The sequence below is a fragment of the Phalacrocorax carbo genome, chromosome 2 (assembly GCF_963921805.1).
Source record: "Phalacrocorax carbo chromosome 2, bPhaCar2.1, whole genome shotgun sequence".
NCBI classification, from domain to species: Eukaryota; Metazoa; Chordata; class Aves; order Suliformes; family Phalacrocoracidae; genus Phalacrocorax; species Phalacrocorax carbo.
The window spans coordinates 119734783-119747930 of record NC_087514.1 but is presented as its reverse complement, the minus strand read 5'-3'; the positions used below and the strand labels follow the sequence as shown (position 1 = coordinate 119747930).

General features: G+C 42.0%; 1 protein-coding gene across 6 annotated transcripts in view; it reads left to right on the top strand.

Annotated features, from left to right (window-relative positions):
- Window positions 1-11993, top strand: part of FYCO1 (FYVE and coiled-coil domain autophagy adaptor 1) — a 52550-nt gene extending 40557 nt beyond the window's left edge. For all 6 annotated transcript variants that reach the window (XM_064444099.1, XM_064444098.1, XM_064444101.1 and 3 more), the window contains 4 exons: window positions 4120-4215; window positions 6085-6295; window positions 7592-7701; window positions 8138-11993. In XM_064444099.1, the coding sequence (XP_064300169.1) occupies window positions 4120-4215; window positions 6085-6295; window positions 7592-7701; window positions 8138-8213 (493 nt within the window). In that variant the 3' untranslated portion in view covers window positions 8214-11993. The remainder of the gene's footprint in view (window positions 1-4119; window positions 4216-6084; window positions 6296-7591; window positions 7702-8137) is intronic.
- Window positions 11994-13148: the final 1155 nt, after the last annotated feature.

Sequence of the window (13148 nt, the reverse complement as noted above, 5' to 3'; positions counted from 1 at the left end):
AAGGGCCTGGGGCTCCTGGTAGATAGTGCTGCAAACCCAACTCAGAAACTGCCTCTGCTATGCCTCTTCTATACCTTTCCTATAATTCTGCCTCAGTTTCCTTGTAATAGCCTCTAAAGAACTGTGCAAGGAGAAAATTCAAAGGTATCTAGGAAAAAACCAGCTCATTCTTGGGAGCAAATACCTCACAACTGAAAAAAAGTAAGGCTACCCATAGAGCTGGCTATAACCTTGGTGACCTATAGACTATGTTGTGGATTTAGTATCTTTGGGGCAGCAGTTTACCTGTATTTCTAGTGTTGATTCTGATAGTCATCTGTTTGCTGTCTACTGCTGGAGAGGGGTGCTGAAAGCACGCTGGTAATCCCAAATTTCTTGTTTTGAAACCTGTTATCTGAACATCTTGCAAATGTGGCATTTGACTGACAACTGAAAGCCATCTTTATCTCAGAGTTTTTTCGAAACCACTTCCATATCGCAATATTAAAACAATCTCAAATGATTTTGCATGTTGTCCATTGGAGTACAGAGATATCCCTTTGTGATGACTGTTTCCCTAGCGTCCTTTCTCTGTATGCACTAGTCGCCTCTGGTCTTACAAATAGAGCATAACCAGTTTTAAGACAGGGGAGTCCTTTTGGGTTTTGTTGGGGTTTTTTTGCATACAGGATGTGGCATAGTTAAATTGTACTGGTTTGTTTTTTTTTTGAGAAATGCCTGGGATTTCCTATGTACCATTATGCAGGTCACCTGCAGCACATCAGCTGTCCACATGATGCTTTCCCATCCCTATATATGTCAGGGTTTGCCCATGACCCTTCCATACCCTTCCCACCCATACTCACTCCTTCATGCAAGATACTGTCTTGCACCCTGTTAAAAACTCAGTGAGCTCTGTATCCTCCATGCTGCATCCCAAATCATGCCTCTCTTCTTGCCTGTGCCAAGGGCTGTCTTTGCATCCTTTCTTCTGATCCTTCTCCATCCTCTTTCTTTTTTTCTTTCTGTTTGTTGGGCTGGAGATGAAAGCTGATATGTAAGTTAGGGTGGCTGGGACAGGTCAGACCTGCTAGGTAACAGCAGGCCCAGGGAATCATTGGTGCTCTTCAGCGTAATGCCTTTGATTGTCTCTTGGCATTAGAGACATTTGCAAAGGTGCTTGCTGGACTAAGCAGCTGTTGGAGGCTGTACAGAGCCCCTACTCTCCGTTTCAGGTTTCTGGCTTTCACACAATTCGGTAAGGTTCTGGCCCTGGATGACTGAAGTTCTATCCGGAAATCATTGCACTGCTGACAGGCAGATGGCTTATAGGATTTCACTGCTCAGCCACATGAAGTTGACACCTCAGACGCATAGCTACAGCTGCCAGAGCTCAGATGTCTATGAAAACAGAAAATTGTTGAGGGCAAAGTTGAACCAGCTTTCTTCAGCTTTTAGTTCTGAAAGGGACTTCTTATTTCTAACTCCCAAAACCATTCATTATGTTGATCCACAGTATTTTTAGTGTCATTTGTAAAAAATGCTTTCCATATATAAGAACAGGCACACTGGACCAGACCATCCAGCCAAGGGATAGTGGCCAACAGCAGAAGCCTGAGGAAGAGCATAAGAAAAGGAACATTGTGAAGTGTCCACCAGCCTCTGACACTCTCTGTCTCAAGGATTTGCTGAACCAAACTAAAGTTGTTCTCTGCTTGCTGTCGTGTCTTTTCCATGCTTCAGTTCTTCCTGCTTTTCAGCCCCATTTCATTTCACTTCTAAAAGAAAAAGAAGAGAAACAGTCTGTATTTTAAGAGATATACCGGAGGGTGCATATTCCTAAGCTGGGGACCTGGCAAGCTGCAGGAATGCTGCCACCTAGTGTGAATGTGTCGTGCAAGATAAATTCTGTTGGAGGACAAGAGCCCCAATTAAATCGTGAGACTGTGTTTCTTGTATTTTCCACATAGGCTACCAGACCTCAGTTTGGACTGTTGGACTCAGTGGGATATCATAAAGAGAAGGAGGATTTGCTTTGTGATTGTAATGCACTTGGGTTTAAGAGACAAAGTAGGAGACTTAATGTTCCCTTAGCCTACAGTGAGTAGGTGTGGTGAATTTACTGCTTAGAGTAGCCAAGGGGCAAGGTAACCACCTAACCATGTGCTAGGTTGCAGAAGCAGGAATAAGGAAACTAATGTGTTAGAGGAGAACATGGAAAATGTATTGGTCCTGGGATTTAGTCTACATTTCAGTGTCCTAAAAGAAAGGTGAAATTAATGGATTAAATAAGGAACTCTAATGGCACTATGTAATAAATCATGGAGTTTGACACTTCTGGGAACCTGTAGTCCTGTAGTTCTCTTGGTCCACGTGAATTCAAGGCTCTGAAATTAAAGCTGTGTACCTATCATGGCGGGAAGGGAGAGTTCTGTGGATGAAGTATGTTGCTGTTCCCACTGTGCAAGCAAAATATATGTATAGGTTTACATGCTATAGTTCAGTTTTCTAGGTTTTTTTTTCCAGAATCAGTTTTCTTATCTAGCTGTATAAAGATAGTTAACAATGAAATTATTTGTATGGCTTGCTAAGTATTTGCATAGATGTTGTATTAACCTTTATGGACCAACATGTACTATGTCATTCCTACATTTCAGTCAGCAGGTAGTGTTTGGTTATAACTCAGCTTTTGGCACTTAGTCACAGGTTTGAGTCATCCCTGTGGGTCACAGCTGTCTCCTTAGGGTATTAACAGTAGTGGTATGACTCTGAAGAAGTCAAAAGTTGCCCAAGAGGCTGCCAGAATAAGAGAACATGAATTCCTCAGGAAACAGTGCTTTATGAGTTCAGGAAACATGTAGAGAGTGGGTGCAGTTTAATTCTCAGTCATAACCATAAATTCTTCCTGTAGCGTCACCCTACTAAACCCACAGGTGTTTGCATGTGCTGGCACAGTATATTCAGACACTGCTAATGACCAGCTAAAGGTGCTTTTACCTGGAAACGTTTTCTTCTGCTCTTCTACTCAGCAGTGATGCACATAGAGCAAGGTCCCATAGGATTTAAAAGAAAACGCTAAACTGTGCATTGGTTTTGAGAATTGGTCTACAGAATGTGTGGTAATTATCCCCTTGCTACATGATTACACTTGGTAGTTCAGAAGCACATATAAGTGATAGTGCATTTTATTAGATCCCACTGTTTTTTGGAAGGAACCAGCCAGTTGATTCCCTGTATATAAGAATCCTTGGCATTTTTCTGGGAATGACAGCCTAATTGTCTCAGCTATCAACCTGCTAAGATGCAGAGAAGCAAAGTAAGTATCAGCTAGAGAAGCTCTAACTTACTTGGAAACTGTCAGCACTTGTTTACTAGCTCCCAAACTCATTCTTCTCTCTGTGCCCCGGCCCTGTAATTCATAGCTGGTGCTACTCCAGTGTTCACCCAGAGCATGCACACTTTTTGAGGTAAGGAGTGGATGGCAGGTTCTTCGATCTGCTTACTCTATTCTCCTGGACACATTACGGTGGGGAGGAGGCATCCTGCTTTGTCATCCGGTAACAGCTTCTTCGGTGTATTTGTTTTTGAATCATGCAGTATTCCTTGTATGAAAAAAGATACATGGTAGTGATTCTACAACAATAAAATATGTTTTGTGTACCACTGTCAGTGTAAAGAACTGGACAATATGTTAGTAAAACACCTCATGGGTTAAATCCAGAGCAAATGTCTTATCCCTGTGCAAGCTTTGTTTAAGGGACAAGTCCAGACTGTTTTGCTTGTGTCTGCCCTCCATCAAGATTTCTACCTGCCAGGGAATCTTTAAAACCTGGCAATGGCTCAACAGGAAATTTATCTTTAGACTGTTGAAGAAATGTCCTGGTTGTATATATTCCTCTTAGCTCATGAAAGCAGGATAGGAACAGTTTTACATCTGTGCACAGTGGTTAGAAGAACAGGGCTGCAGTTTTGCCCAGACAGTTTCATCACTAAAATGCACAAAATAAGAATTCTATAATTTGGCATTACGACTATCAAAGCATTTCTATTTTAGGAAGGCATCAGCATGCAGATGGAATTTGACCACATACTACTCAGAGAATCATGGCTTTCTTTTTTTTTTTTTTTCCTTTGTCCTAGAAACAGCACAGGTAATTCTTCAACCTTTGATGAATCGGAAGAGTGGCAAGTTGCTCAAGATGCTGAGATATGCTTGTTGAAGTCAGGAGAAATCATGTAAGCAGAACAGTTTCATTACTACCAGGCTGAAAGAATAAAAGCTGAGCTCAGATATCAGCTGTGTGAGCACAAGTCTTGCAGACTCCTGGAAGAACTGATCGCTTGTGTCCCACAGTAGAATTTTGTCTGAGGAAGAGCAGAGGGTATAGCTAAACTACACAGAGCAGCAGCAATGAGCCAGGTCCTCTCTCTTCAGTCCTGCGAAGCTTTAGTGCAAGTAGGGAATAATAAGGGAAGATTTGGGTCCACATCACATCAGAAAACCTTCCTTCCTACCCCTATTGCAGGAGGTGCTGTGAACAGGAAGGGGTCTTAGAGAGAAGGCTCTGTAGTTCTAGTAGTCTCTGGAAGAAACAGCAAGGGAAAGTCAGGGGTTGCTGTGCTAGTCAGACCTTTGTCACAGGGAGGGAATTCATGGCCTTTTGGAGCATGTATCTATTATTTATTGGTGGCCTCACAGAAACTGTCTTACCTGCTCTGATTGGTATATGCTATAGCATAAAATGTTCCGCTGAACCTCTGTGTGCACACAATTCTCTGCATGTATCTTGCTCTAAAGTTAATAGGTATGTGCAGTAGTGATACAGCATGTCACCTGCACAGCAAAGGGCATCTAACGTATGAAAAAGCCTGTGACTTGGAGAAACTCCCCTTTGCTCATTCTCCCCTTAAGCCTAGCTTTGAAATTTTGGTTTAGTTACAGGGAAGTTTTTAAACTTTTGACTGTAGCGAGATAAATTAGTCCATGTTTCAACCTTGTTGCTGCTGTTCAGAGAACCAGGTAAATGAAACAGTAACTAAAAGCATAGCTGGGCTGTAAGGCAAAACTAAGAGTAATAGTTTATTAAAACAAAGATCACCTGAGACACCCCAGCAGTTACTTCAGCTAAGAGGAAGAAGTAACAAGGTAAACAAAACTTAATATAAAGCTTCCTCTCTGGCCAGAGTACAATAGTTATCATAATAAACCAGCTGTGATCCCTAACCACTGTGTAGTCATGGTTGGAAACTGAACTCCTTACTATAGAACAGCAAATCATCATGGTGACTGTGATATCTTCTGGTAAATGTGTTTATTTTTGATAGCTGCTAACAAACAAATCACAGATTTGGAAACAATTTATTTGGCCTAAAGAGTGGTATGTTAGATTAATTTTAGTTAGGGTAATAGAGGTGAGATCCACAGCTCTTAGAAATTACAGGTTTCCCCTGAAGAAAGCAAGCAGCATTGTCCTGTTTAAGGGCCTCTCTGTTTTCAGTCTGAAATAGATATTAGAATGAGGCAAGCTAATATAATGCTTCAGGACTCAGGATCATCTAGGTGCTAAGAACTTCATTTTAATTGGAAGTTCTCTGCGTCAGCTTTTATTCAGCTTGCAGACCAAGCTGTAGCATTAAGTGCTTCGGAGGATCTAGGCAGACCTGCTGTTCACATTCCATCCGTCTCTCCCCTCTCTACTCCTGATCCCTATCTCCTGTACAAATGGTATCTAGAAAGGTGAAGAAATTATGTGACTTTTTTTGTTTAAATTTTTGTTTAAAATGAACAGTAGAGGGCAGCAGACTCTTTTTATTATAGTGACTCTAAAAAGCTTTATTAAAGCACTAGATTTTTCTAGTCAAAATGAAATAAATAAGTGAATAATATCCACATTTGCCAGAGCAGTGAAAGTGCTTGATATCAGTCATCTTTTCTGCAGTTCTTGCCTTCATCCAAGGCTGAATTTTCCTGCATTTGGTGGACCTGTCCCAGAGTTGCTGTGGAGTCTGCCTCAAATAGACGGAAAATAAAAAGCAATGACTGTTGTTTCTGTCTGAGTAATTTGATTGTGTCTTTTCAAGTATTTGTATTTTTCTCCCTCACAGGATCAAATTACCCCTTACAGTGGAAGACATCTTAAATTTTGGGGAAGGCAACAGAGAGCTGTTCATTAAATCCAGCACTTACAGTATCATTCCTATCACCGTTACAGAGATGGGGCTAACAATTAGCTGGATCTTTTCATCAGACCCTAAAAGCATATCCTTCAGCGTTGTCTACCAAGAATCAGAAGACACACCACTGGATCAGTGCAAAGTAAGGCCTTTGTTTCCTTGCTACCTTAGAGATTGTAATACACTACAATCAGCCGCCTAGAGTATAGCTAGGAGGTCTCCACAAAAGTGCCAGTTGCTATTGCATTAAGGACTTGTTTATCCAATTAAGCTACAGTTCTGCTGAAGGCAGAGCTGCTTTTTAAATTAAGAGCTCTTTATTTAATGTTGCCTGCAAAAGTTGAGCTGAAAGGCACTGTAGCTATTGGTCACATCTGAAATTCACCCACTATTATTAGGCCAAAATAAAAGTCCAAGCCTGCAAAATTCTTCTTTATTTACCTCCTCAATATTACTTAATTTGTAAGCTTCTTAGGGCTGATCTAGCCAGTCTGCTAAGCAGAGGCCACAAGCAGACAGATAAATTGATTGGGTTACCTGCATTTCTTACAGTGATGCAGAGATTTAAGTGCCTTGATGGTGCGCCAAATCACTTTGTCAGTGCCCAAGGTACCAGTTTTTATATGTGCTGTCCATATTTCATGAGAATTATGGATCAAGTGGGTCTATGTTACTCAGCTAATTGCAAAGCTTTAATGAAGACAAGGCAGCTGTTGGTTTAACCCACCATGGTAGGAGGAACTCTAAGGCTGTGATTTCTCGGGGGGGATAAGACATTTATATAGCATAAGTTAATTCACTCCACAGTTACTAACACCATGTAAATCTCCTTTTTTCTTAATCTGAAAGCCAAACGAAGAGCGAATGCTGCTTCTGTCTTGATATATCTACTTGATATAACTTTGGGCTTTATAGGGTTGTCCTTGATCTATGTCAGCTGCTGTTCCGACAACTGTCTCTGCTAGGGTTTTACAGCAAGACAGATGCTTACACATGCATTTGCTGTAAGCTTAGATGAACAATTAAGATTTGCTGAGAAAGCTTATTTTATAATACAGGGAGTAAAAAAGCATATATTAAAAGACATATTTAGTTAAATCCTGCTCTTGGATATATTTGTATAGATGTGATGTAGCATTGCTCATGTTAGTAAACTTGCTTAGATTAACATTAAAAAATCAGGATTTGGTTCTATCTCTAAAGCAGAGATTTATAGCCATAGCTTAATGCTGTAAAGAGGTTATCAAAGGAAAACAGATGTCTCACTGAGAGATTTTAGTTTGGGTGAGTTTTTAATGCTTATCAGTGAAAATAGTTTAGCAGGCACACATACACTTTGGGAGTTGCAAGATGGCGCAAGTCTAAATATTTTTCTGAAAGCAAATGTTAATTTATAGGGCAAATAGCAAGTTTCATTTTGATTTGTATTGAATTCCAGGTTCTTATTCCTATGACCCGCTGCAACTCTCATAAGGAAACCATCAGAGGACAGGTGAAAGTCAGAAACTCTGGAATCTACACACTGATATTTGACAACACATTCTCTAGGTAGGTCCTAGCTGGGTGTAAAAGGTGAAATAAGCTTGGTTTTACAGACTGTGGAACTGGTCACAGGTACCATTATTCTGCCATTCAGAAGTAAGTATGAGAGAGTGGTCCCAGCTTGCCAAACGTCATTCAGCCCGACTTTTGGTTCTTGTTCTTGTTCGGGTTTTTTTTCCCCCCATAGCAGAATTCGACTCCTCTGTCTTAACCTCTGGGAAGGTAAACAGAAGCGAGCAAGTCACTTGTGACTCTTTCCAAGGCAGTTTAGTCAGTATCATCATCTTACTAACAACAGACAGGCATAACAATTTGCGCAGGCATACTTCTTTTTAACAGCAGTCAGTTTTTTGCCTGAGTATAAACTGAAAGACTGAATACAACTTTGAGGCTTCCTGTCTAGTTGACTTCAGCTAACATGATCTCTTTTTTCCCTTGACAGGTTTATCTCAAAAAAAGTGTTTTATCACTTGGCTATTGAGCGACCTGTCATCTATGATGGAAGTGATTTTCCATAGCCTGAATATACTGTGTTATTTTTAATTAAAATTTTAAGAAATGCTATTATTTATGTACATGTAAGCATTATGATTACCACTGTGTTTGAAGACTTTGAAACTATGCAATAGTTAAAATGCACTTAGAGAACATGTACACACTAAGAAATGGAAGCCTTTTTAGGAACACTAATGGTTCTGTACTGTGTACAGATTGCTGAAAAGCCATGCTGTTTGATTTAACAGGTCAATAATAACCAAATTTTTTTCAGTGGGGAGAAGAACAAGCGTGGGGGCGTCTAAATGCAAACTGAAATTCTCTACTGAAAATTGAATTACTTCGCTTCAAAACATATCCTTCAAAAGGAAATCTAAAGAAAAATGCGTATTTTTGTGGACGTCTTCACGAGAAGTAAACATAACCACTTCTGTTCTGCTCTACTGCCCTTACAGTCAGGACAGCAGCTATGCAATGCTTCAGTCTTCACAGGCATATATTGTAATGCATCTAGAAATTTTTATCTTTTCCAAGTTTTCCAAGTTTTTTCAAAGTTTTATATAAACAGCAAACGTAGGGCTTTTTTACGTTTCGGGCTAAGATTTGGTAGTCTGACTTCTACAAACGCTTTGGTACTGAATACCAGTTACAGAACAATACAAAACAAAGCAGCGACTCCTTTCACCTTTGCTCACTGTACTCTGTAAGTTGGTCCACTGAAATCAGCTGTTGCGGTGAGTACCAGTGGCAGAATCAGGAGTGTCGTTTGTAGAATAAAGTACTGCTCACTGTGTGATATCAGGAAGGGGAGCATTCCTTTTTCCTGCTTCAGCACCTTAATCATCTGCATTCACAGGAAAGCACAGGTTCTGAGGAGGTTAGCAGTCTCTCTCTCTCTGGACCACATGAAAGGTAGCAATAACGTTTGAATCGGTCTCAAAAAGTTCATCCAAAACCAAATGCATATGCAGCCCTGATGAGCTCTCCACCCGGTGCCGGCATATTCTGCCCCTTCCTAACCGTTGCAGTGCCCATGCCAACTGCTAACTTTCCATCATGGATTTGGGGACAGAGCTTGCTGTAAACACTGCCTTTTAAGGGAAGACTGGCTTCTCGTTTATGCAAAATTTCCACGCAAACTCTCTGCTTTCTATATAGAATTTCACCTTCTTGTCAAAGTGTCTGAAAGCAGATTTTCCTGTTTAAAAATCCTGTCTTCTGATGGAAAGGCAAAACATTTTGGCAGGAGAAAGGAGAAAAGCTCTTTGTCCCAGCCAGCCCTCCTCATCATTTTAGGTGTGTTTGATTTCTGATGTTATTGTTCTCCCAGGGAAACCTCAGACCTGGAAGGTTTTGTGCAGCAGTTGGTAGCAGACCAGCTCAGCCTGCCAAGAACCCTGTAGACTCTTGGCGGCAGCTGTAGCTGGTTTACAGGGGTCGTGGTGGGAGACAGAAGATAAAACATGAGGGGAAGGAAGAAGAAAAGGGCAAGCACAAGCTGAAGCAGATGGTTTAGGGAAGGGGAAAGAAGGTGCAGCGGCAAACCTGTAAATGTAAAAACAAGGGCAGTAAATTTAAGGGATCAGGTCAGCTAGGGAAGGAAGTCAGGAGAGTCCAGCTGGTGTCTATGTGTTGCCAGTCCAATCCATTACCCACAGGGGATCTCCTATACAGCAAAAGGCTTGTTGTTTAAAAGATGGTGATCACAAGCCAGGTGTTGGACAGGTACACAGTAGCAGCTGAGGGAGAGGGAAATTTCTTTTTATAGGAAAGAAAATAATACAGCAGATAAAGCTAGGGGTTGCTAATCATTCCAGTTGTTAACACTGTATAAATACAGTGATCTTGAAAAAGATTGTGAAAGAATGACTACCTTTTGTGGAGCACCTAGATTTTAGGTGTCTGGCTCATCAGAAGCTTTCCCTTCCCAGTATGGGTGTTGTGCTCTCCAGCCTCTGCCCGGCAGAGGGGTGAGCGGAAGGTGCAAGCTGGCTTACTGCCCCTCCCGAGGGAACAGGCTGCAGCGCAGTTAAACCCTTACCTGGCTGTGTGCGTGAAAATGAGGTGGACAAGAGGCTGAAGTTGGCAATAAACAGCACACAGATCTGTTCATGAATTACGGTGTATTTCAGTGTTGAAGCTATGTTTTATATTTAACTAGGCAAGAAGAGATTATTTATTGCTTAAAAATGGAGTACTGTGTACCACAGGCTATGCAGTTTCACTGAGCTGCTACTGCAGTCTGCTGCAGTTTTCCTTTAAGCTTTTAGGTGTGGTTTTAAAAAGCATTTTGCTGTTGTTTTAGTTAGAATACTAATCTTACTGGGCTGTCTTTCTTAAAATGCCAAATGTAAGGTCAAGGGACACTGTCAAGTATGTTAGGCCAAAACGTGACAACTCTGCTCAGAAGTATTGGAAATATCTCCATTCAGAATGATTTGACAGACTTGCCTCTGGTTTTCCTCTCTGCATCCCAGTTCTTAACGTTTTTTCATCCCGTGGCAAATATTTTTAAACTACTACTTATGTAATCTTAAAGTAATTGGCTCCATCTAGTAAGCCAGATGTTTCCCTGCCAGTCTTTCGTGTACACAGTCCTGAGGCTGGCTGAAGCATATGCTTGGGAGGAGGGGAATAAAAACACTGGATTGGTTTTATTTTGCATTTGTGTCTTATGGTACCTTTTCTTCAGGTGTTCCTGCCCCATGAGAGTAATTTTATGGCTTTTTTTGCTCTCTGAAAGAGGACTAAGGGTGGGAGCCAGAACCTGTAGTAAAAAGATGAAAAGAAAAGGTTTGCTTCTAACCAAGGAGGGTATTTAAGACGGAGAAAAAGTTTCAAAAGAGGAAATACTCAAGCTGGTGAGGTACAAGTGGTCAGGAGTGCAACTGTTCAAAGCAGCTGTTCAAGAGCAGGAACCCCATCACGTCAGCTAGAAGAGGGAGTCATTTCTACCTCAAAGGCTGTGCAGAGAAGGCAGTAAAGTGATTAGTACTGACCTTTTCTTTGAAGGTCCCAGATGGAGCCATGGAAACCCAATAAAGGACCTGGCACAAATGCAGGTTTGTGCAAGAGATTATTTCATTCAAGCACCTTGTACCTCCACTCATAAAGCACTTGTTTGTGTGAACTGTGCAAGGGATGCTGATAAATCTCTTTATTTACAGGTGCTCGGGTGATTTGTTGAATTGGGCCTTTTATTATCTGCAGGAATACAATTAAGAGAAAATAAATATTTAAAATTGATCATTAAATTAATTGAAGGGGATGTCACACTCGTGGGACAAGGAGAGTATAACTGTGGTCAGCATAAGCAATTGGATGTTTTTCCTGGATGCTGGAACAATGGAGGGTAATATTTTTTGGTATGCGGAGGTTTATGCAAAGGAAAAAACATAGTTGCTTTAATAAAATGACAGTGTCCCTTTACTCAGCGTTACTCAGTGTTGCTTTATGAAAAATCACAGAGATGTATTGCACAAGAGTTTACCACGTTACAAAATAGCAAAGCTACAAGAGCCTGACTTTGCTCCTTTTTTAGAATTGAAATTGCACTATAGTTTTAATTATCACCAAGGCTGTAACTTGTTCAGAAGCATCATTTGGTCTTAACTGCCAAAGAATTACAAACCCCATTCACATCACACTTCATGCTCCAGATGGGGGGAAAAAAGATTTATGTATACCAGCGTCTGTACAGTTACAGAAATGTAGGCGGTTGTGTTCTGGAATGTTTCCTGATGCTTTTTTTTCCCCTTTTTAACCTCATGAATTAAAAAAATAAAATTCTATATTATTGAGAATGTGTGTCCCTTTTCTGCCTATCTTGTAGAGGTAGCTTTGCCTGGAAGATAAATCAGATGGTTGTATGATCTACTTCTAAGCAGGAAAAAATTTTACAAAATAAGGAAAATAGAAAATAGTTTGTCGTGCTGGTGGACACAGAGCCCATCTGTGCAGTACAACAGAGCAACAGCAGAGATCCTTAAATAAGTACTGAGCCAGCCCCCAACCTAGAGGAAGTATCACCGTGTCCCAGTGGCTGAGAGCAGCCGGGCCTCCCCCAGCGAGGGCAGAGCCCTGTGGCTGAGAAACACCTTCATCCACCTTTGTTTGCCCTCGGAAGCAAAAACAAAGCTACCCCAAGGACAGCAGTCCTCACCGTCGTCCATCGCACCGAGCAGCGCTGTCCTTCAGCTTGGGCTCCCATCGGGTTTCCCCCAGGTCCTGGCCAGGTCTCTGCGCCTGGGTTGCGCTGCACAGCTGTGGGAGGGCAAGAAGCGCTGTGTGATCTGCAGGCACTCGTCACGCCTTGCCTCTGCATTTGCATCTGTAGTCCCAGACCCGGGGCATGTGGTAAACACATAGGCTCCTCTGAGCTGCTGGGGCCATCGGAATGGGGTCCGGAGGACAACAGGCACTGTCGTGACCAGTCATCGCTTCTTTTATCTGTTATTTTGTTTCCTCACAGGAGTTTCCTGCTGGGGTGGAGGCTGCGACACTTCCCATCCTTGCTCCCCAGCAGCAGCACCAGCCCCTGCTCCGCGCTCGGAGGCTCCTTGCTGGGACAGAGTCTCCAGCAACGCTTGGCCCACAGTGCAAGGGACCTGCAAGGCACCGCTTACCACCTGTAAGCGACCATACCTTGCTGTACAACAGCTCGGCAGGGGAAGCTGTAGCTGTTCAAAGCCTGTGTGTACACCTCCAGTAATCCATGTTTAGCCAGACTAGACAATATCTCCTCCCTTCTTTGGAGCTGGGAGCAAGGCTCTCCAGCCTTAGTGCTGCCCTACATGGGGTCTCAACACACCTCTTTCTTGGCCTCGGCACACCCAGTGTGGTATTCTGCTGTGGGGACCATGTAAAGCTGCCACGAGCAGCAGTATCCTCTCCGTTAGCTCTTGAAATGTCAGAGGGACGCTCTGAAGTCCAAATATCAGGTTTCAAAACACATATGG